The 23,963-nt window shown below is 47.1% G+C and overlaps 3 protein-coding genes and 1 pseudogene across 3 annotated transcripts; 3 read left to right on the top strand and 1 right to left on the bottom strand.

The window, feature by feature from the left end:
• The first annotated feature begins 235 nt into the window (after positions 1 to 235).
• On the top strand, positions 236 to 6,473 carry LOC133924951 (protein ECERIFERUM 26-like). Its single transcript, XM_062370709.1, has 2 exons — positions 236 to 844; positions 5,397 to 6,473. Exons 1-2 carry the CDS (start codon positions 389 to 391, stop codon positions 6,219 to 6,221), a joined length of 1,281 nt encoding a protein of 426 aa, XP_062226693.1. The 5' UTR covers positions 236 to 388; the 3' UTR covers positions 6,222 to 6,473.
• A 509-nt stretch (positions 6,474 to 6,982) lies between these two features.
• LOC133923652 (uncharacterized) lies at positions 6,983 to 7,831 on the bottom strand. Its single transcript, XM_062368939.1, has one exon. It carries the CDS (start codon positions 7,639 to 7,641, stop codon positions 7,033 to 7,035), a length of 609 nt encoding a protein of 202 aa, XP_062224923.1. The 5' UTR covers positions 7,642 to 7,831; the 3' UTR covers positions 6,983 to 7,032.
• Positions 7,832 to 10,576: 2,745 nt separating this feature from the next.
• On the top strand, positions 10,577 to 12,359 carry LOC133924953 (uncharacterized). The gene is made up of 2 exons (XM_062370716.1): positions 10,577 to 10,892; positions 11,987 to 12,359. The coding sequence occupies exons 1-2, from the start codon at positions 10,664 to 10,666 to the stop codon at positions 12,139 to 12,141; spliced, it is 384 nt and encodes a 127-aa protein (XP_062226700.1). The 5' UTR covers positions 10,577 to 10,663; the 3' UTR covers positions 12,142 to 12,359.
• Positions 12,360 to 12,620: 261 nt separating this feature from the next.
• Positions 12,621 to 16,905, top strand: LOC133925608 (vacuolar-sorting receptor 6-like; annotated as a pseudogene).
• Positions 16,906 to 23,963: the final 7,058 nt, after the last annotated feature.

A 23,963-nucleotide genomic window follows, 5' to 3' on the forward strand; every position in this document is an offset into this window, starting at 1 on the left:
GCTGTTTCGGCGCGCGCGGGCGTGCTGATTCGCCCGAAACCCGGCGAAAAGAGCGTGCATCTCGTCAGGTCCCCGCACAACAGCGGCAGCGGGGTCAAGCCGAGCGGTCGCGTCGCGTCACGACACCCATGAGCATGACCCTCCATCCGTCGCTGGCTCGCTGCGCGCTGTTCGGTGTAGAGCGCCCAACCAACTCCCCCGCGAATTTAAACACTCCAACCTGTGCGTAGCCGTGCCTGCCCCACCGCAGCTAGCTCGCTCGCTTGCCACTATATATCCGCGTCCGCCGAGGCCGTGCACCGCCGCTTGCCCTCAACCAAGGCCCGTCACTCCTGCCACGTCTAGCAGCTAGCTAGCTAGCTAGCACGCACCCCGGGTGGGCGACGACATGGTGTTCGAGGAGGAGAAGGCGCCGGCGGGGGCGGTGCACGGGCACCGCCTGTCGACGGTGGTGCCGGGCTCGGTGACGGGGGAGGTGGACTATGAGCTGGCGGACGCTGACCTCGCCTTCAAGCTGCACTACCTGCGCGGGGTGTACTACTACGCGGCCGGGGGCGCGGCCCGCGCGGTCACCACCAAGGTGCTCAAGGACCCCATGTTCCCCTGGCTCGACGCCTACTTCCCCGTCGCCGGCCGCGTCCGCCGCGCCGAGGAGGCCGACGGCCCCGGGCGCCGCCGCCCGTACATCAAGTGCAACGACTGCGGCGTGCGCATCGTGGAGGCCAAGTGCGACCGCGCGATGGACGAGTGGCTCCAGGACGACGCGCCCGACCGGCTCAGGCAGCTCTGCTACGACAAGGTGCTCGGCCCGGAGCTCGTCTTCTCACCGCTACTCTACGTCCAGGTAACTTGCTGTTCTTGTTCCATCATCACCCCCCCCCCCCCCTCGAACATACTGGCAAATACTACTGCTAATCGTTTCTACAACTCGGATTAAATTAAGAAGGCGACCCATGGGGATCTTTGCAAGGTTAACTACCTGATTAGTAGTTGTACTGCCATAGTTTATATATTTTAGAAAAACGAACTGTCATACTATAGGATTGTGAAAAGGTGTAAGCACCTATTTATTTCACGTTTAAATTTGTTACGTCTAAAACTAGCTATATCATATATTTTTAAGTAATTATTTAGTTAATTATTATAACTATGATAAATCATATTTTTTATCTTCTAATCTATACGTTATACACTTAATTTTTTGAGTACCTTTGCCTTATGAAAAAATTATTAACTATATTTTTTAATGATAAATTACACTTAATTAACTTTAAATATAATAAAAGTTAGACGCGAACCAAACCGACCAAAATTTGAGCAGTTAGTGCGGTCTCTGTCGGAGCCGGAGGTTTGGTTGGTTTTGGGTACACGACTGGTTCTGGCGAGAGCTATAACTATCCGTAGATGCCGATGTAGTAGCAGTAGCTTTCAGTATGGTTCTGAGCAAAGTTTGGGTAGCTTTTAATTCTGTGCGGCCGTAACCATCAAACATTTGTAGCCCACCTAGCTGGTCAGCTGACTGCAACCCCCCATGCTTACTACTGTGTCGGAGGGATGATCGACTCAGCCTGCTATGAAACGAGATCACAAAATCACAAGGCTGTTTCTCTGAATCTGTACAAATCTCTAGCTATGGATATAATGATATGGTAGCTAAAAGGTAAAAGGAAAAGAAATAAGACTGTTGCTATCCTTCAGCGATTGAAAATGATCATTTTCTCACGTGACAAAGCTCGGCCATCGATTTACATCGGACGGCTCTCATCTTATTATTTTTTTAATCGTTTGTGCAATCACTATCTCTATTGTAGCGCTCCCCTGCTCCTCTTGCCTCCAACCGTTTCCGGCAGCATCCTGATTGTCGGATCTGCCCCGCTGCCCTCATCGCACTGACCCGAGGTTGCCGAGCCGCATCCTTGCCTCCCGCCCACTAGCCATCTTTGCCACCTGCTACTGACAGCTTCCCCGCCGCCTCATGGTCCTGTGCTCGTGTCTGCCACCACCTATTTCTTTAGGCATATCTCTAAGCTAAAAAACACATCGGCGACCTCTGAAATCGTCATTGCTAACCTCTCTGAAGTTACCATCAAGCTCGTTTTCAGACGCTAGGTAATTATAGAGTGTGAAGAAATAAAACTTTTGTGTAGCAGTAGTAGGCACGTGAAAGATGCGGCCAGCTCTTCATGCATTTATGGTGGGCACCCCTTTATGGTCCTTCGTGTCAATTGGCAAGACGGAACCTTTTCGTCCGGTCGATCGGCAGGTGTGGTGTCGTGAGGTTGCCGGAGACGAGTAACTGCGGCACGGGCGGACCACCGTGCCGTTCATCTACCGCTCACGCGAAGCAAACGCTGAGATTTTAAGGGCGCCAACTCATAAGTAATACTCCCTTCAATTATAAATATAAATTATTTTAAATTTATATATAAGGATTAAGAAAATAGATTGAATGATCTTGTTGCTCCTTACTCCCTCCGTTTCGCAATGTTTGTCCATAGCCTCAGAAGTATCTGTCTCAAATTGTTTGTCCATTGCGGTAACCAATGATGCTTTATGTTTCATTTTTTTGCTATGCTCTTGAGTGCATGTATGCATTTACTCGAACGTTGGTGAGTTATTTGCTCTTATACTTGTATTGATTAGGGGTAGCATGGTCATCTCTATGTATTTTTTTACTCGATTTTAGTATTTCTTGGTTTGTATGTAATGGTGAGCGTGGATAAACATTGCGAAACGGAGGTAGTATTTATTCTGCATTGAAAAAGATAACTCATTCATTTGTGAGAGTGATCGCATTTATTAAACAAAAGCAAGAAGGAAACAAAAGATAAAAAAAAGTGCATAAAAGTTTGAGAATAACTTATATTTAGAGAATAGTTGAGGAGATTAAAACGACTTACGTTTATAATCAGAGGGAGTATTAGAAAGAAGGGAACGAGATTTTTCTGATTTTACGGTGAAGGAAAGTCATCTGAATTCACTCTATCATGAGACGTGAGCAAAAGCCAATAGCAAAAAACTATCAATCATCAGTCAGAAGCTAGCTTTTCAACCTAAAAACCAAAAGCATCAGCCCAACCAAACACAGCCGTAGTCTACTCTGCTGAAGCAAGGACCAGTAGCGTGTCAACCTCAACCTTTTCTCCAGTACCAATACTATGTTGCAATTAATTTCAGTCTTTAGCTCAGTAGTTGATATGCACATATTTTCAATAAAAATAGACATTACAGTCATACATCGTTGAAAGTTGATATTAAGGTACAATACATAGTTCATTACAATAAACGCTCGTAGATATAAATAAATACAGTCTCACAACACGATAGAAACAATGCAAAAGCGATATAAACCCTACAAATAGAATGAGTGTGGACAAAATCCAACTTTTCTATTCTTCATCTCCACCTTCAATGAAATCAGCCTCTAGATCATCTGAATCCACATATAGCAAAAATAGGTACATAAGGTCCTCAGCAAGTCCTACTTTAAGAGAAGACATTAGATGCATAAAGGTAGATAGAGATAAGGCTGTAAAGCCTTTAGTTTTTGTAGAAAACTAGTTTTTGATGTAAGGTTCAATTTTCAAAGATTATCTTAAAACGTTTTCGAGGGACACACATAGTTAAGCTTATGGAGTTGTTGGCCTAGAGGAGATATTTCTATCTCGCCAGTTCACACTTCTTTTGTCGGTGGACACATAGTCCGGGATACTCCAGACATATAGTCAACATTTCTTTAAAATATGGGCACACTGCTCACCCACACGTCAAGGAGATATACACGTTAAAAAGCTAATCATTATGATCGAATCATGGTATGCCCTTGACCGATTATACAACTATCCGAATAGTTTTAACACTCTACAGAAGTTGTGCACTTTACCTACAAGATATGCACAGACTCTAACCTTAACAATTGGTGAACGAGATGCAATGTTCTCACAACATAGTCACAATATTCACCCATGAGGTACTAAGATATCAGGGGCTTTAGAATATTTACGGGAATGATCACTTAGCAATCATAAGGCGCTGACATAGCCTTAATAGTATCACCAGTCGGCCCTTGGGTTACGTACTGCTCAAATTTTCTCTTTGTCCCCGTTGCCACTACCGGTCTCCGAGTGTTATCGAACTAAGTTGGAGGGGTTGTGTAAAACCCTACCTATTCAAGTCATGTGGTTGTATGATTAACTATTAGATAGGATGTCACAGCGAACTGGTCCTTATACGATCGATATAAGTGTCTCTCAACAAGAAAACCACAAAGACCTTTGTGGGTACCTTACTCACCCCCGTCAACGCACTAGAATTTCCACGAACATATCTTACACACATACTAAGCACACAACACTTTATACTGTTTGAAAATGCATGATTAACACATGTAATTATCCTGTTTCTTTTATTTGAGAAAATAAATCATAAACATGTTAGTAAATAAGTATTCATCCAAATAATTATTATAGTTGATGTGAAAAATGCTGTCGAATACCGACGAAATCTTACGATTAATCGGTGAAATCGTCTGGTTACTAAATACACAATTTGATCTATCTTTACTGTAGTCAAACCAGTTTGATCAAGTGAATTCGTTCAAATTCTTACCAAATTTTAATCAATTTTTTTAATATCGGAAATTTGGTGATCTCCCCATTTCGGGTTCAAACGAATTTTTAACCTTCGTTCAGTGTGCCTGTACGGCAGCAGTGAAAGTTCTTCACTATACTCAACAGCAAACCCAATGCGTCCCGAACCGATTGATTTGAAAGCAGCAGCTCCAAGCGTACATGAATGGCCCAGCACTAAACACACTGTATAATGACCATTTGCGAAGAGGATAAGATTTTATGGATCGCCGTCCTGGCCAGTGGTGCGTTTTATTATTTGCTTTACCAATCGTGTAGAACCGCTGTGTCATAATTCTGGCCTGATCGTCTCACTTGCTTAGCCAATTACACCTTTTAACCGTTTCCTGAACCAATATATCTTAATTGCAGATACAAATACAAAGGTGCAAACTGCAAACAATTTGTTCCGAAATATTTTCTGTAAATTTCAGGAACTTACTGACGATGTCGCCGCTCTACTTGACCTTGTTTGTGAATTTCGACGTTCGCAAAGTTATTTCTTGAACCAAGATATCTTAGTTCAGATGCAAATGCAAAGGTGCAAACTGCGAAGTATTTGCAAACGATAGTTATAGTGGTCTGTTCTTTGTTCCGAAATCTTTTCTGCAAAATTTCATGAAATTATTATTGATGATGTCGCTGCTCTACTTAACCTTGTTTGTGAATTTTGGCGTTCTCTCGCAGTGTTGCTGCCTTGCAAAGTGGCAACCTTATCAGCTCCAGATCAAGCTGTAAATGTAGTAACATGCATTGCTTGGCTCGCAGGTCACAAACTTCAAATGCGGCGGGCTGGCTCTAGGGTTCAGCTGGGCGCACCTCATCGGCGACGTGGCGTCGGCCGCCACCTGCTTCAACACGTGGGCGCAGATCCTGAGCGACAAGAAGCCGGACGCCACCGTCCTGACCCCGGCGAACAAGACGCAGGGGCACTCCCCCGTCGGCGCCGGCGCGCCGCGCTCCGTCAAGCAGGTCGGGCCCATCGAGGACCACTGGCTGGTCCCCGCTGGCCGCCAGATGGCGTGCTACTCCTTCCACGTCACTGAACCGATGCTGAAGAAGCTCCAGCAGCAGGAGCGCCATGTGGCTGGCACCTTCGAGCTCGTCTCCGCGCTGCTATGGCAGACGGTGGCGAGGATCAGGGCCACCAAGGAAGTGAAGACCGTGACCGTGGTCAAGACCGACACGGCCGCCCGGAGCGGCAAGTCCCTGGCCAACGAGCAGAAGGTCGGGTACGTGGAGGCGGAGGGCTCGTCGCCGGCGAAGATCGACGTCGTCGATCTGGCGGCGCTGCTGGCCAAGAACGTGGTCGACGAGACCGCCGCGGTGGCGGCGTTCCCGGGGGACGTCCTCGTTTACGGCGGCGCCAACCTGACGCTCGTGGACATGGAGCAGGTGGACGTGTACGGGCTGGAGATCAAGGGGCAGCGGCCGGCCCACGTGGAGTACGGCATGGACGGCGTCGGCGAGGAGGGCGCGGTGCTGGTGCAGCCAGACGCCGACGGGCGCGGCCGGCTCGTCACCGCGGTGCTGCCCATGGACGAGGTCAAGAGCCTCCGCGCCGCGCTCGGGAGCGCGCTGCAGGTCGCGTGAGCGCGCCGCCGTGTCGCTCGTCTGAAAGTTTAGTATGGGTGATTCCAGATACTGCAACGTAGTGAGTGCAGTTGGATAATTTGGCGCCTGTTTTTTTTTTTTATTGGGGTTGTGATCTTCGATGACGCTCCTGTACTGTGATCCGTCTGCGAAGTGTGTATTGGACGATGTTTTCGTAATAAGTTGCTCGAATAACTTGTCCAGAATCTGACAAAAATAATAGTTTCAGATATATGATCTCTGGGTATTCCATACCTCCGTGTCACAAAATTTGCTTCCTTGAACTCGAACAATGTAGGCTACCTCAGGTTTCAGAAGCATTTGCTCTTGCTTCGGCGAATTGTCTGTCAGAAACAACGTTTGCTTACTGTTTAGTACCAGCAAGTCTGATGGTTTAGTATTTCTTACAATATTAATCTCCATATTGATATTACCAGTCCAAGAGTGCAACGTCCTCGATTTCCACCGATGAATGACACGTGGGTTTATGTGATTGCGACATCATCTCGACTCAGTGGCATGCCCATCATTTTCAAATTGAGTGTGCATTGCTAAAAAAATTTGTTTGATAACCATAAATATTAAACAATGACAAAATCCAAAGTACAAATTATTTTTTTCAATACCAAAGTCAACTATTTAGTAATTGCAAGAACTAGACTGTCGTGTTGGCACTGGAGAGCGTTAATAATCCTCCACATACATCTTGACATCAGAATAAATAAAATATCAAACACATGGTTTTGCAACAAAAAAGACTAAATGCCATGCTTAGGTCTCAGGCTTCAACTTATAAATATTAGCTAGGTGTTCAATTTAAAATCAAGAAGCATACCGTTCTTCCTTCATAATAGAATTCCAAATTTGTAACACCAGAAAGGCTCCTGAGAAACTGACAGATATCATCAACCTGAGTATCAGCAGTACCAACTGAAATTGATGCTGTCACTAGCGATTCCACGTTCTTCAGTAAAGGTACACTTCCGGGGGCAGAGAACTCAAGATCAATGAGGCTTGGAATAGAAATAGAGGCCCGTCCCTCGTATGTGCAGTGACATTCACCATCAATGGTCAAAACCTTCAGTGTCTGGGAGGAAATCTCAGGGTCATAAATGGTGCAGCAGCGTAAGATGAGATGCTTCAATACTGTGCAACCCATTTGGAGGTTCCTGAAGAACCCAGGGATCAGAAAAACACAGGAAAGCAGAAGGCTTGTCAAGAGGCACTTTGAAGCAAACACCGTATTATCGAGATGCAATTCATTGACCCAATCGATAACCTCGACAGAACGAGCATTGCACAGTAAAGCATGGCGGATCCATAGGTTAGCATCTTCCGAGTCGGCGTGCAAGTCCACTGATTCGTCAGGTATGTGGTACCAGAGGCGGAACTCATCCAATGCAAGGGGGTTACGGAGCATGATGAAACGGCTGACAAACTTCTTGAACAACACGTCGCACTCCTCGTCGGTGTCAGCCACGCCGTCGAACTCGTGACGCGAGGCGTTGATGCGGTGCACGGAGCGCCAGAGGTCGCGCCAGCGCCGTGACAGCAGGCACGTCTGCCCGACCTAGCGAGCGCTCAGGTGGGAGATGGCGCGGAGAAGGAGGGCGTTGATCCTGCACACCGCGCCGGGAAGGCGCGCCGCGGCCATGCTCTGGTTGCCAGACGCCTCTGCCATGGGGTCGGGGTGACTGGGTGCTCAGGCAACGTGCGCAGTGTTAAAGCAAATAATTATGGAGCCATGAATCCGCGGATCGGGACAGGCTTGGAGATGGTGACAGGAATCTGTAATCGAGCAGAGATTTTCGGGTAGAAAAGGAAGCGATCAAAACGAAAGGAAGAGAAGCAAGAAGATGAGGTGGAAGGGAGCAAACCGTGCGTGCCCAGAGCCCCAGAGACAGTGGCCACGAGTAGGATAAAACTGCTTGTCAGTGCTTTTAATCAGTAGTAACTCAGGAATTCAGCATTTGACAGCGAACGATACCACGTACAGTTCCCATCCGGTTAAAAAACTACGTCTATCACGGCCTCATGATTCTGAGATAGAGTACATTAAAAATGCATACACTCCACACATATGACAATCACGTCACTCTACACGTGCACATATGTAAGCGTTTCTTATAAAGAAGGATTAAAATTACTCGTTATAGTATTTAAAACACTAAACACATAACCGACATAATCCTTTCTCTGATCGCTACAGCACTAAAATCTTAGATCATACTCAACGAATTCTTTTCGTAATTTAGAATCTTTTTGCGAAGGGATTTTTTTGTTACTTTCAGCGTTTCAACGGTTTTTCTTCACGTTTCACTTCACAAAAAGATTCTCAAGATTATTATCTCAAAGATGGGATTCTATCTCTTCTACTTTTAGGATTTATTTTTAAATGAAACTATTGAAGATAAGAAAAAATAAAGAAAATGAGAATGACAAAGAGAATTAGTAAGAAAATGAAATAAAAGAAAAATAGTTAGAGATGGTGCCAGTGACAATAGAGCCCACTACCCTCAAACTCGTTTTTGAAACTTGATTCACCGATATCGATTAGGTCATCGGTATTCCTCACCTTCTGTGTGGTAGTGCAGATTATTCTTTACTATTTTTAGATATCACACTCTATTGCCCACGCACCTGAGTTCCCAATCTGAATTGCTCCAACGCTGCTTTCGGCGACGGGTAAACGTCACTACGATGTGCCGTCGGCGCCGTTGAGACCGTTGTGTTCGTCAAGGATGGATTCGTGCTTCACGGTCGTTCTTGATCCCCTTTGCACCGTCGGCCCGAGTTCTTGATTCAAATGTCTGGATCAAAAACAGCATTCGGTGCTGTCTTATTAACTTCTGAACTGGCAGACTGTAATCTCTATCATGGAAAACGATTTTTTTAAAGCACACGGCACGAGGGCTGCTGCAGATATATTAAAGGAAGGAGGAAAAAGATAAATAAAATATTAACAAGAACGTGGCACGCGTAGGAGGGGAGGGGGCGCAAAGGCAACACAACCTAGGAAGCACAAACCAATTTAACGCAAACCCCCCTCCTCCAGCAACAACCTCCTGGGAGACAAAAACAGGCAACAAAACAATGCCTCAAAGAGGGGATACTATGAAAAGAAAAACAACTACGCCCACGCACGGTTTCTCCGATCAATGTCTTCTTTAATCAACCTTACTGCCGACTCTGGATCAATGACTTTTCCTTCGAAAATCCGACGATTTCGTTCTTTTCACACATGCCACCAAAGATAGATCACCCCTCCATTGAAATCTCTTCGGTTTTCCTTGCTAACTTTGCGTCGAGCTTCTTTCCACCATTTCGTTACCATAACTCACTGTGAAATGTCTGGCAAGTGGTTCCACCCTAACCAAGACGATATATGCTGCCAAACCTATCTAGTAAATGTGCAGTCCTTTGCCAAATGCACTCAATTCTTCCTCTGCCACATTACATAGCTTGCAAACTTTATCATGAGGCTAATTTCTCTTTGCAAGGTTTTCCGCCGTAAGAATTTTCCTTTGAATTAGGAGCCAAACAAAAGTTTTGCACTTAGGCTCAATCTTCGGCATCCAAATTGGTGACATGTTGTATCTTTTTGAAGCCCCAACAAACTGAAAGTTGTATGCACTCTTTATTGTGTAGTTCCGGTGTCCACCTTCATCTTATTGAATCTTTCATGTCAGGTTGTAGGTGGATCCCCCGAAGCGCATTCCATAGGTGTACAAAGTGGTGAAGCTCTTCTGTTGTGATCAATGACAGTAGGTTTTGAATCCAGTTCCCTGTAGACAGATCTTCTCTTTCGCCTCGCCAGTTTGTATAGGTCAGGTGCAATCACCTTTGGTGCCATTCCATTCAACCAACTGTCGTTCTAAAAACGATGAGACGCTGTTTTAACCTGAACGCTGTGAAAATGTCATGTGCCAACTGCAAAACACTAATGCCGACGATTGCCGCACACCAAAGTCCAAATTCAATGCTTACGTGTACCTTGATTTTTCATTTTCATTTTTTAAATTAAACAGTTGCAAATAAATACATCTATTTTGAAAAACTATATATCTAGCCTCCTGTCATCGAACTTTCTGTACCTGATTTTTTATTTTTTAGTTTTAAAATTAAAAAGTTGAAAATATATACATCTGTTTTAAAAAATTGTAGATGACTCGTCGGTTGGGAGGGCAACGGGGAATTTATGTTGTCAACCTGCCATGGCCTTGCACCACTGTGAGGCCAGAAGCCTGTTCACGCACATGGGCCGAGCCTTTATAGAACTAGATGGGCCGGACGAACTCTAAGCCCAGCCCAAGTTAAGACGCGAACCCCTTCGTACAAAACCCAAGCAAGGCAAGACGAGGCAAAGGCAAACTCCTCCGCCGCCTCCCTCGCTTCGCCGACTGCCCAAACCCTTGCCTCGCTTGTTGCGGCGGCGGAGAGAGATGGCGAAGTCGCTGCGATCGAAGCGGGAGAAGCGGCTGCGGACGCTGCGGCGGGAGATCGCGGAGCCCTTCTACGACAAGAAGGAGGCCGCCAAGCTCGCCGCGCAGGCCGCCGCCCTTGCCGCTCCCCCGCTCCCGGTCCGCGCCCCCCCGCAGCCCCAGGATTCCGGTAGCTCCCGCGCCGCCGCCGCCGCCGCCGCCGCCACCTCCAGCTTGGCTTCGGCCATGGGTGAGCCCTATATAACCTTTCTGGTTTACTAGTCTTGGATTACCTCGTGTTATTTCACGAGAAAAGCGGAATTTCTCTACGCCTTGTCTGCTAGAACCCGCGTGCTTGTTGTTGATTCGTGGTTTACTTTGTCATCTGTTAAAATACTGTATTTATACTAGTCGCACGGAGGTGTCCACTGCGTTTTTATAGAAATTATCAGTAAGGTGTGGTAACTCTGCAGATTGCCTATTCGGAGTTGCAGATACTGTTGATTTGATCCCAGCGACAATTAGTTCGTTGTTAAATGTGGCTTTTTTTTTTTTTTTTTTTTTTTGCGGGGGAGGGGGAAAGGGTGTTTGAGGGCTGTTAAGGCTGCCTGGGTCTAAGCATGGAGTACCAATCTGAATACATTTAACTGGGAAAGAAATGTGTTGATAATTGCTGATTGGGTTCAAAATATATACTACCTTTGGCGATTTGTTTGCCAATATGCTTATATCTTGTGTTTGGGTAGGCTTTGAAATTCTGTTAGTGGTGACCTGCTTATTGTTTATCTCTTTGAGTAGCTTCCTCTGGGTTTGGATTGGGGTGGAGTTGGCCTAATTGTGAAGAACTGTGGCTACACTGTCATATTGTTCATGGATATCAGAAAGCTGGTGATCTTTGTGCCATTATAATGCCTGGTTACTTGGATTGGATGGTGAGGTTATTAAATCGGTAGTGAAGGAGCATACTTTTTTCTATTTGAAAAGCTGGGGATTATTAAACTGATATTTGATCAACCTCATTTAGAAATTTATGACTGCAGCATTACGTACTGAATGATTGATGACAGAGTTACTGTAATCTTGTAGCAGTTCAAACTTGGGGCATAAAATTAATCAATAGAATACGTCAAATGTTTGATTACAAATCCATCTGAAAATGTTTCTTAAAATCCTTGGCTCTTGATTATGAATGCTTGTCAGTTTCCTGGGTCACTTAGGTGCCTAATACAGGAAGCTTGTAGCAAATTTACCCTTTGTGCAACCTGTTTTTTCTTCTGCAATTTCACTTGCAATTCATTTTGGTTTCCCCTTATAGCTGATCGTTCTATCTTCTCATGAATACAGATGTGGAGATGTCTGATGAAGGAAACAACAGGCCTAAATCCTTCTTGAAGCCAATTGGCAGCATTAGCAAGAAGAAGGTACAGCTTCATTTGAAGATCAAGAAAGACAAGAGAAAAGCTAGAAAGAAGGGAAGGTTTTCTTTTTCGAAGAAGTAGAGATGTGAAAGCTTTTATTGGACGAGTGATGCAGTTTTGTTTGAAGTTTGAACAATGCATGTAATGGTAATCTTGTGCACAAAGTGCCAACCATCCATTCTTGGGTGGCTACTAATATGTTAGAATGAGCTATGAAAAAGGGCACTACCTATTCAGTAGTTTCTGTCTTGTGGGTATGAATTTCACTTCAAGTAATCAAATTGCCCAAATTGTGTTTAGTTTCGCATGCCTCTGGTGAACTGTTTTTCCAAAAACTGGTAGGATCGATGATAGTTGAACATCTTGGCTTGACATATTGGGAAAATAAGACTATAATGTCTACTGTTAGCCTTTCATATTTTTTGAACAGTTCATTTTCTTGATCTTGCATCTCATGTTACTCTCAGAAGCTTCTCGCTGTCCAGTACTCGCATGCCTATGATGTGAAATGTTAAAGAATATCAGGTTCCCATCTGCCCATGTTCCGATATTTGGAACCAATGTCCAGCAGTTAGGGAAGCATATGAACTGTCTTGTGCTATCTTGCACATGAAGCAACAGGAGCAGGTCAACATGTAAATCCACCAGTGCTCACGTACTCATTTGCACATCATCTTGTTCGTGAAACTAAATCACAAAAGTTTGACTTCCCCGACGAGCCGCTGCTGACGACGGACTCCCCCGAGGAGGAGACCCCCGACATGGCGTTCCTGGCCAACATCACCGTCCCCTCGGCGCTCGTCTCCAAGCGCTTCGGCGACGCCCTCCGCCGCGCAGCCTCCGACAGCGCCCAAGAGGAGGTGGTGGTGCGGTTGGACTGGCGCGAGTCGATGCCGCACCCGGACGAGCGCGTGGAGTACGAGTTCTGGACCAACAGCAACGACGAGTGCGGACCGCGGTGCGACGAGCAGGCGACGTTCGTGCGCGCGTTCCGCGGGCACGCGCAGCTGCTGGAGAAGGGCGGGTACGCGCTCTTTACCCCGCACTACATCACCTGGTTCTGCCCCGACGCGTTCCTCCAGACCAAGCAGTGCAAGGCGCAGTGCATCAACCACGGCCGGTACTGCGCGCCGGACCCGGAGGGGGATCTGGATGCCCGGTACGAGGGGCGGGACGTGGACACGTGGTGGTGGAGAACCTGCGGCAGCTGTGCGTGCACCGCGTCGCCAACGCGAGCAACCGGTCGTGGGTTTGGTGGCACTACGTCGCCGACTACCACCTCCGGTGCTCCATGAAGGAGAACAAGTACACCCGCCGCTGCGCCGAGTACGTCGTCCGCTCGCTCGGTGCGTGCCTTGCTCAGCTTGCTTGACGCGCCGCGCGCGCAGCTGCCACACTGGACGGCGCCTGTGCTGATCTGAATGCATTCGGCGTTGCGGGTTTGCCGATGGACATGATCGACAGGTGCATGGGGGATCCCGAGGCCGACGCCGAAAACGACGTACTCAAGACGGAGCAGATTGTTCAGGTTGTCTGACATGCTGACGCTGACTGACAAGCGTCCATTTTGGCAATGGCGTGTTCTTGGTTAGCGATTTGCTCACATATTTTGAACAAGGCAATCCAATTTGCTTAGACCTCACTTCTTGTAGGTCGGGCATGGGACTCGAGGCGACGTGACGATCTTGCCGACGCTGGTGATCAACAATGTGCAGTACCGGGGTATGGATCTTTTCCAAATTCATCGCAACATCGTACAGTGCTGTCAATATTGTGAAACTAGCCGTCAGCGGAAGTAACGGATTGATCTATCGAGATGATACACACGATCACAGATGACATCAAAGGCACAATACTTGTTAATAAGGTTCAGCCAAAGACTACATCCCGGTGCATGACTACAGACGCTCCTCTCTAACTAGCAACACTGCCCGCTTCTGGAGTCCCGGCAGAATCACTGCCGACCACTGCGAACCAGTCGCTATGTTATTATGGTATAAACATCACTTCTTCTCTTATATTTATGAAGATGTATAGTTACATGAATCATACTAGTATTTCACTTAGAGTCATACTCTTACTTCACCATATACCGCTAATACAACTTCAAATTCTATACGTAATTAACTTCGTATAATTATTGGACACGTATTCAACAGCCTGAAATTTCAAGAAAGGGTGTTGCTTTTCTCTTAAGCGAATTGTTTTGGTTTGTTTTTCTCTTTGCAGGCAAATTGGAGAGCACTGCGGTTCTTAAAGCGATTTGTGCCGGTTTCAAGGAGTCCACTGAGCCTCATGTCTGCCTGACACCAGGTTTGTAACCTCGGTAGATGAAGTCGTACCTGATCCATTACTTCAGTGATCACGAAATTCACCTCTGCTATTACAGACATGGAAACTGACGAGTGCCTTGACAACAATGGCGGCTGCTGGCGTGACGAGAAGACTAACATCACTGCCTGCAAGGTACCCATCTCCAAGATCCTTTCAAGAGTAGAACACTTAACCGTGATAACTGCCTAGCGTTGGACGAAATGACGATCCTACTGACCCCATTGTGCATTGGCAAGACACTTACAGGGGGAGAATACGCCAATGCCCTCTCGCGGATGGTGTTCAGTACCAGGGAGATGGGTACACCGATTGTAAAGGTGCCACCACTTCTGAAATCTCATGCTTCCTCTCACATCAGTGTTCGTCATACATCATTTCACTCTGCCACCGAACTTGAATGAATCTACATGGACTTCACTGCATCCTCAGCTGTCGGACCGGGCCGGTGCGCCATGAATAACAGCGGGTGCTGGATGGAGACGAGAGACGGCAAAACTTTCTCTGCTTGCTCGGTACTTCGACGAAAGCATAAATAACACAATGTTTTTTGCACTACCTGGGGTGTAATCTTCAGGCTATGGTCAGGTGCTAGTTGCTGACCTGACGCTTTGCCGGCGTGTGCAGGATTCAGACTTGAGCGGGTGCAAGTGCCCGCCCGGGTTCAAGGGCGATGGCTTCCACTGACAAGGTATCTCGGTTTTTTCCCTGCGTATTGGAGAGAATCGCATCGAGCTTAGCCTGCCTTCTTGATTCCTTTTGCGATTTCAGACGTTGACGAGCGAAAGACTGATACGAGCGCGCGCGACTTGGGAAGTCACGGTGTGCTCGTCCATATCCGAGTTGGTCACGGACGGTGGCCGGCGGCCGGCGAGGGAGATCCAGGTTAGGGTTAGGGTTCGGAGTCCCGACGGATCTAGAGGGAGGTCCGGGGCAGCGGCCGGTGAGGCGGAGGAGGCGGGGGGGGGGGGGGGGGAGGGGGTGAGGTTGGGCAGAGAGGGCGCCGCCGTCTGGGCGGTGGAGGACCTCCGGTGGGCGGTGTCGGCAATTGGGGCGGCAAAGTAACTATCCGGCAATGCTGGGTTAGCGGGCGGTGGTGGCGGGTTCGACGACGGGGAGTCACAGAGACGATAGAGGAGAGCAGGGTGGGGGCGAGTATGTCGAAGAAGGAGGAGGAGCATGAGCAAGCCGAGAAAGGCGGGGTGGGGGTGAGCCGCCGGAGGCGAGGAAGAAGCAGGCCTGCGATTGTCGTTTTGCTGTTCAAAATCGCACGCAAGCAGGTCTGCTAACGCGCGTGCGAATTAGACACCCCACGAGTGCAGCGAGAAGCTGGCGTGCTCCGGCCCTCACTGCTCGTGATGCATGGGGCGGATTCGATTGCAAGTGCAAGAGCGGCATGATCTACATCAAGGGCGAAGACACCTGCATTGGTGAGCCCTCGAGTACCTTTCTGCTCTTGTTGTTGCTTCTGCTGCTCCTCGTGGTGTCCTGATTAAGATTCAGCTCTTCGCTGTTGAATTTGCAGCTAAGAACATGTCGGCGTTGGGGTGGCTCGTCACCGCCCTGGTTCTGTCGTGCCTCGCCGGCGCGGGCGTCGCTGGATACGTGTTCTACAAGTACAGACTCAGGGTATGGACTAGGCAATCTCTTCTCAGATCAGGCAGAACCACATTCTTTCCTTGGCAATGGCTAATCTTGGTTCCTGACTGTGGATGCACTCTGTCTCTGCTGCAGCGCTACATGGATTCGGAGATCATGGCGCAGTACATGCCCCTGGACAGTCAGCACAACGAGAACCACCCGCTGAGAGAGGAGCCCGGGCAAGCATAGTGTTAGGCAAGTGGTAAGATTTTTAGCCTCACATTGGCTGTTGTGATCTCCTAGGAAGAAAACGCAGCATTTTTTTCTTTGATTAAAAGTTCTAGTAAAGAAGCCCCGGGCAGATTTCAGCATGCTTCTGTGAGCTCGATCAACAAACTTCTTTCCATTCTTGCAGTTGCACAAGTTGATCCCAGCAATCTCCACACGACCACCAGTAGATTTGAAGATGTGACTGGGGATTTCATTTTGTTTTATAATTTTTTCGTTCACCGGCAAAAAGTCCGAAATTCGTGAAATTTCATAAAAAATTTGCTTCTTTTTTCCCCTTTGCCTAGTGGGTCTCATATATCAGTGAAAGAAAAATCTAAAATTAAATATTTCATTCTCCTCCGAAATTTTCAAAATCTATGAAATTTTACCGAATTTTAATCCTTGAATGTGACCCGGTGATGAATACCACAATGTACATGACAGCGGTTTACACAGCTCCTGCAGAGTCTGCTTTTGTTTCAGAGAACGATACAGAGATAGAGATAGAAACATAGATTAGAGGACATGTGACGAATCTGTTCAGTGATGTATAAATTTTGAGATCGTGCTGCATATGCCGTTGTAAACCGGAGATCAGACAAGCAGTACAAGTATGCTGGGTTTTTTTTATTAATAAAGTTTTATTAACTCTCATCGTCACAAATATGTAGGTGATGCGTATGAAATGTTAGTATATCAGCAAATTTCTAATTCAATTGAGTTAGAATGCCCTTTTATCTCTGGTTTATGGGCATTCTTTAAATTTGTTCTAGAATGTGATTTTGAGAGTCAGCCATTTTACCAACGAGGACGCGGAAGAGGTGATCACGGTGAAGAGAAGAACTACGAGGAAGCTCTATGACCCATGGAGCATGCGTCGGCCGGCTACCCTCTGCTCCAGTCATCGACCACTGAGCATCGCCCCTACGCCAATCCAAGCCAGACCACCGCTTCGTCTTCCTCTCCCAGGAAGCAAGATGAGATGAGATCACCACTTCTCAATACGATAGTAATGGAGGACGAGGCCGCCTGTGCGCAAGGATGATGAGGCCAGGCAGGGGGAGAGCTAAGGAGGAGGGCCGTAACAACGATGGGGATGTGGAGTAGGAGGGGGGGGGGGAAGGGAGATCCGGCTTAGAAATAGGAGGGGAGATCCGGATGAGGAGCGGAAGCCCCTAAAATGGATCGCCGAGTGGGAAGGGGGAGGCGTGGGGTCGTGGGGAAGAGAGCGTGAAGGGGCTATTGGATCGAGATTAATAATCATGATCCATTTTAAGGTTGTTTTGGCAAATAGTTGAATCATGATTAATAATTGCGATAGTGATTAATAATTGAGAACCGTTTTAGAGGGTTTTATGAAAAATGAATGAGGGTAGTACCTGAGACATGTTGATCCGTTGTATCACCCTTAGATGAGGGATTAGTTGCAATCTTAGAATCATTTGAGAGGACAAGATTTGGAATCTAGTTGCATATACGTTGTGAGCTGACAGCCGACAGGTAAGGATGTAAGTTTTGTACGTTTTAATCATTAGGTTAACCCAAAATTCAAAAAATAAACTAAAGATTTAGTCACATCTAACTAAGCTAAGAAATAAATAAACTAAGTGATACTTTAGAACTACTTATTGAATACCCACTTTCATCTCTATTGATAGAACAAAAACCGTAAAAGTATAGCTGCTGGTGATGTTTAAGTCTCAGGTGAATGATATATCATCTAGATTTTCAAATTGGTAAGTTAGAATGCCCTTGTATTTCTGGTTTGCAGGCATCTTTTTTGCCGTAAGATGCATTGTTTTAATTTCTTTTAGAATGGAACTTTGAGTGATTTCAGGTTGCAGGGTTTTTTCTGTAAGATGTCGATACGTGTAATTCGTCTTTCGATCATTATTATCGGTAAGTTTCTTCTCCTTTTAATTTCTCGGACCGTCTTGTCACTTGCATCGGTATCACTTTCATTTGACTTTGTCAACGCGTCGTCTTCATACTCTGTTTTATGCTTTGTTTTGACCTCCACGTATACAGCTAGGATCACCCTTGACTCCGTTTGGCCTCTTTAATGGTCCGGTACCAAGCTCCCACTTAGCTCCGATCATTCATTGTCGGCCGTCAAGTTACATCCGTCACCTACACACAATAAGACAAATAAACACATTTCTACAACTCTAATTCTAGTTAATCTATAATCAAAATGCTCAAATCAAGCTCAACTAATCGAAAAATCGAGAAACCAAATTAACAACATTATTAATCACTCATCATATATAAATCAAAACATGTTTCAACTTGATTTCTCAGTTTCAACTATTGATTCCAAGACGCCCGCACGTTTTCCTCATCAAAAAATACAAGACATGGCATGGCATGGCCATGTGTCGAGCAGAGGTGGATCCACCAGAGGAGGGTTTGTCCTCTCCCCTGGCCACATATAGGAGTCTTCGAAGCCCTCTTCAAATTTTAGGTATAAAAAAAAAGAAGAGAAGAAAAAAACAAGAAAGAAATGAAAGGAGAGTCCTTTGTTGGTGACCCTGATCCGTCACTGGTGGCTGAGTGCTCGCTCAATCGTCGGGCGAAAAGTCAGGCTGACGTCTAAATTTCGCAGCTGTCACCTCACGGCCGGGATCGCTTTGGGAACACGTGGTGTCCATCGGTCTGAAAGACAGCGCAGAAGACAAAGGAAACATAGAAAAAACCCGAAAACCGATGATACTATTACTCAGATTTGTGACAAGAACATGCAGCCGCAACGCACGGATGAGCCATGCTCTGCATATTTGTGTGGATCGAACGGACTCGCCGTTTGAGGCCTCTCGATAGATGGATTGCGTCGTCTGCGGTGCCCGTCGGCTCCCCGGCGGGCGACTAGTCCTAATGTCCTAGGTTGACGTTGAAGCGCCGCACGAGTGCATCAGACCGTCGGGCCGGTCACTTCACGGGCCGCCGGGGATGGAGGACGGGACGCGAGAGGCTCGTGTAAAACGTGAAATTCTCACGAAAAATTCTAAAATTAGACGATATATATGAGTGTATTTATCAAAATAGATAATATATAGTCGTATTTATTAATTTAACATCCATATTTGATACACTGTGTACCGAATACACTGTATATTGAAAATATATTTTCGGTACACCGTATACCGAAAAAGCTATTTTCAACATACGGTGTGCCGAATACGGGTAACAGTGTAATATTCGGCACACCGTGTGCCCAAAAATACTTTTTGGGTACACAATCATGTCGTGTCTGTTTTTTGATACACGATCAGTGTTTTTGGCACACGGTGTGCCGAATACGGCACTGTTGTCCGTATTCGGCACACGGTGTACTGAATACGAATACTAAATTAATATATATAACTATATATTATTATTTTAATAAATACGCTCAAATATATTATCTAATTTTATATCTTAGCCGAAATTCTCGTGCTGCCTACTGCTAGCTCCGCGACACATGGCGCGAACCCTCCCACCAGCCAGCGCGCGCCCATCACTTCAAATAAGCCCGTGGACTGCAGCACTTGCTACCTCCTACCTGCTACCGGGCCTTCTGCTGATCCAAGCACACAGATACGTGAAAACAGAGTTTTTTTTATTTTTATATTTTTTCGAGTTTAAATTTAAATAAATAGAATCCCGACGAAAAGATTTGCAAAAGTAGGCGCCTACCGCCCTCTCAGAGGGCTGCAGCCCTCTCAGAGGGCGGGTACGGGTGCTAACCGCCCCCTGAGAGGGCGGTAGGCCTAACCGCCCCCTCAGAGGGCGGCAAGAGGGGGTAACCGCCCTCTCAGGGGGCGGTTAGGCCCTGGAAGGGCGGTTAGGCCCTAGCCGCCCTCTCCGCCCTCTGAGAGGGCGGTTAGGGGCTTTTTTCATGTAAAATTAATTTTTTTCCATTTTATCCTATAAAAATGTATTATTTTTTAATTGAATGAAAAAAAAGAAAGGGTGTAAGGAAATTAAGAAATTGAATTTGGAGTAGGTTATGTAATAACGGGAGGAAAAAAATCAGTAATTAGTAGTTGCAGCATTTTACGTGGGTATGGGATGCGAACGAGGACAAACATAGTATTGAACACATGGTGAAAACATTACAATACACTGTAACCGCGATGACACGATGAGGAAACAAAGGTGGCATGTACGGTTCGCACTAAGACCTTATTAGTGCGCCGATCCTAATCATAACATGCCTTAGGGAAGGACAGTATGTCAGGTTACATTAGGTACTCTCTACTGCGTGCATCTAGGATACTTTCCCTTTCGGAGGGCATCGGGACCTGCCGCCTTAGCACGGCGGGCTCTCTCCCGCTTCCTTTCCCTCTCAGCCTCTCGATCCTGAGCCACGGTACGGTCGTGCGCCGCCTTCCTCATGCACTCTTCTTCCTCCCGCTTGAGACGAAGCTCCTCTTGCTGTTGCTCGTACTCCCGACGTGCGTACGCTTCCCTTCTCCACCTCATGTTCATGTCGACCCACAGCTTCTGTGAGTCATTTTGCTCATTGTCGAGCCACTGAATAAAATCACAGAGCGGTGGAGGGGACTGAACAAATGAAACAAGATGAGCGGTTAGTAAAAGAGGGTGCGTAATCGGAAGAGATGAGGCGAACATCTGTTACCGTACCGGTCGATAACCAGTTGTTGCATTGCGAGGCTTGTCATACTCGTAGTTGGCACACATGAAGAAGCGTAGTCCATAGGTGTATGAGATGTCCTGCGACTCGCAGAGCTTACAAAGGTCACCACAGAAGCACATTGGTGGTTCGAGACCTTGAGGTACGGTAGTCCCCCAATGTTTCTTTGGTGGGTTTGATGGAGCTGAGGAAGACATTGCACTTGAGATATTTGAGAAATGAGCGATGCTTCTCCGTAAGGAGGTTTGGCTACTTATAGTTGGGGGAGGCAGGAGCATTGGATTCGCTCTTAAAGAAAGGAATTAGGGCATGTGCATAGCTGGCGGGAGGAGCATCGGATTCCATATTGAAGAATAGGACAGTTTTGTCGTTGCCCATGGTCAGAGATTCCACGTTTATTGGTACCCGTGTTGTCATTTACTGATTTGAAAAAGCTGGGTAGTGTTGTCACATCTTGTTTAAAGCCTGCGGCAGGAGGTAAGTGTTGTCAAGTCATGGTTAAAGTTTAGTGGTGTGGTCACTTGTTCATTGAACGTGTCTGAATATGAAATGCATTTACGAAATGGTAAGTCGACCATACAAAGTGAACGTGTCTTAATACATATGAGCACATCACGAAGCGAATACGCATATGTTAGTTACAAAAAATGTAAAATGCTACTCATGCCTCCCTCGTTGCCGTCGTCCGTGCGCCCCATCGTGGTCCCGATGCCGCTGGTTAACCCTCACGTGACCCCTGGAGTAGGTGAGGGGGTCAGGTGGGCCGACGTGTCTGCTAGGCCTAGTAGGGACCACCGGTGTCGAGGGCTCGTCATGCGTGGGCTGGGTCCGAAGCGGTGCGCTGGAAACCTGGGACCGCTGAAGGACGTCGTAGTCAGGTGTGCCCCCGAAGAAGTCACGGACGATGTCGTATGCGGTGTCGGGGCCAGCCTCATCCTCCTGACTAGGGTAGGAGGACTGTGAAGGCTCGGCAGGCGTCCATGTGTACTGGCTGGAGGGGCATGTGAACAAATAATCACGTTAGATACGAACAATATGGTATTGAAAGTAGTAGTAAAAAATGTATAATTATACCTGCGTGGTACGACGGTGCAGCAGAAGAAGGCCACGCTGACGTGCCGTAGTACGTTGCGGGGGGGGGGGGGGGGTAGGGTGTGGGGCCGCCGAAGACGGGCCGGCCTCGTCACCGAAGTAATCTGAGCACAGTTGTAACTTATTTTGCTGAAAGAACTAGAAATTAGAAAGAAGGGTTCCCGGAGTACCTGACTGTGGACGTACAGGGCTCAATCTGCGAGGCTGCGTCGGGACTTGTGCAGACGGACCTAATGAATGTTTAATAACAATAAATAAAGGATATTGATCAATAATTTTCAAAAGTATAATTCGTACCATGTTGCTCGGACCCTCCAAGACGTGATACAAGGGGTCGTGTGGGTGCCGACACTGAAGATCGGCGGTGCACGTCTGACGGCCGAGACGACTCGGCGTGTGCACCACTCGTCCTGGGAGGCGGCCCTGCTACATCTGTGGTAGATCGGCAGGAGGTGAGTTTCAGGGCGCGCGTCATCTTGTCGAAAACCCGTCTAATGAAGCTCGCAACATCCGACGCACTTAGGTGATGCCCTTGCCGGACGCGGTCTATGGCAGCAGCTGTATCCCTATTTACATCATAAATGATATCTGTCTGCGGATACGAACAATAGTGAACAATTAAAGTATACGTTTATGTTCATTCAATATGTAGTACGGACTTCAAAAAATGACTTACTGCTGAAGTGGCGTCCTCGTCCCAATGCACTGGGTATGTCTCCGTTGTCGATGCGACGTGGCCCCGGACATCATCAGGTGTGTAGGTGACACGAGTCCGCGTACGAGGTACGTACCACCGTAGGTACTCCCTAAAGTTTCCCTCGGTGTGGGGACGCACCTCCTCTACGACGTCCTGTAGCGCTTGGGCCCATGTTGCCACGTAAGGGGCCAAGCGGTCCGCCCAGAGGTGGCCAGCTGGCTGGCCTTTCCGCGTGTACCTGCTTTGAAACCACGGTAAATGTAAGGCAAACTGAAACGAAGGTTGCTCAAACTAAAATTTATCAAATGTACCTGTGGACGTGCAAGGGGATTGTACGGATGGGGACGAGCGGGAATGTCTGGTGACGTGCAAGGGGATTGTGGAGTAATTGTGGCTTCTGACAACTACATATGCATGTCCCACTCCTTAGCACACACTCTTGAACATGCCGCTCACGTCTACCCCCCTCCGACCCTTATCCCGACACAGGACACTGAACCTGTGCTCTGCTGTGCCCTCTTGATTTGCGCGATGCATGTGGGCCTTCCTATTTGCCTTCTCCATATACTCACATAGCATCCGGTCATAAAGCATACGATTGTCCTCCATTACAACCTTAGCAGCTGCAAACCGATCAATGAAGTACTTACAGGTGCCATGCAAAATGCCTTCTACAATTCCAACTAGTGGTAGGAACCTCATTCCTCGCATGACCCAGTTATAAACCTCTGCAAGGTTTGTAGTTATTACTCCATACCTGGCACCACCACTGTCGTACAGCAGAGCCCATTTTTCATTGGGCTCATTGCGTATCCACTGTGAAAAGCTCCTAATAGATGCGCCAGATCTCCGTACAATCTGCGGAGTATCGGTTGTGAGCCGACCGAGAGCTATTGGTTCCTCACGGTTAGGTGCGGCCTCCGCAGTTTGTTTAAGAGTCAGTTCATCAAGTCTTGCCCATAATGCATTGAACTTACGTTGTTGGTTCTGACTGCACAACTTCTTAAAGAGCTTCATTAACTTTTTGTTTTTAAACTGTCTGTAGAAGTTCGCACCCATATGCCGCATGCACCACCTGCTTTTGAGATATGGCCACTGTACTGGTACACCCCGTCGCACGCTACCGTGTTGCATATCCAGCAAAGCCTGCAACAATCCTGCATGTCTATCATGAATGAGACACACAGCTGGTCGGTCAAGAACAATTGCATGCTTCACCCGCTTTAGGAACCAAAACCAGCTGTCCCATTCTCACTCTCCACGAACGCAAACCCTAGTGGCAGCACTTGGTTGTTA

This window comes from Phragmites australis, chromosome 7 (genome assembly GCF_958298935.1).
Source record: "Phragmites australis chromosome 7, lpPhrAust1.1, whole genome shotgun sequence".
Classification (NCBI taxonomy): domain Eukaryota; kingdom Viridiplantae; phylum Streptophyta; class Magnoliopsida; order Poales; family Poaceae; genus Phragmites; species Phragmites australis.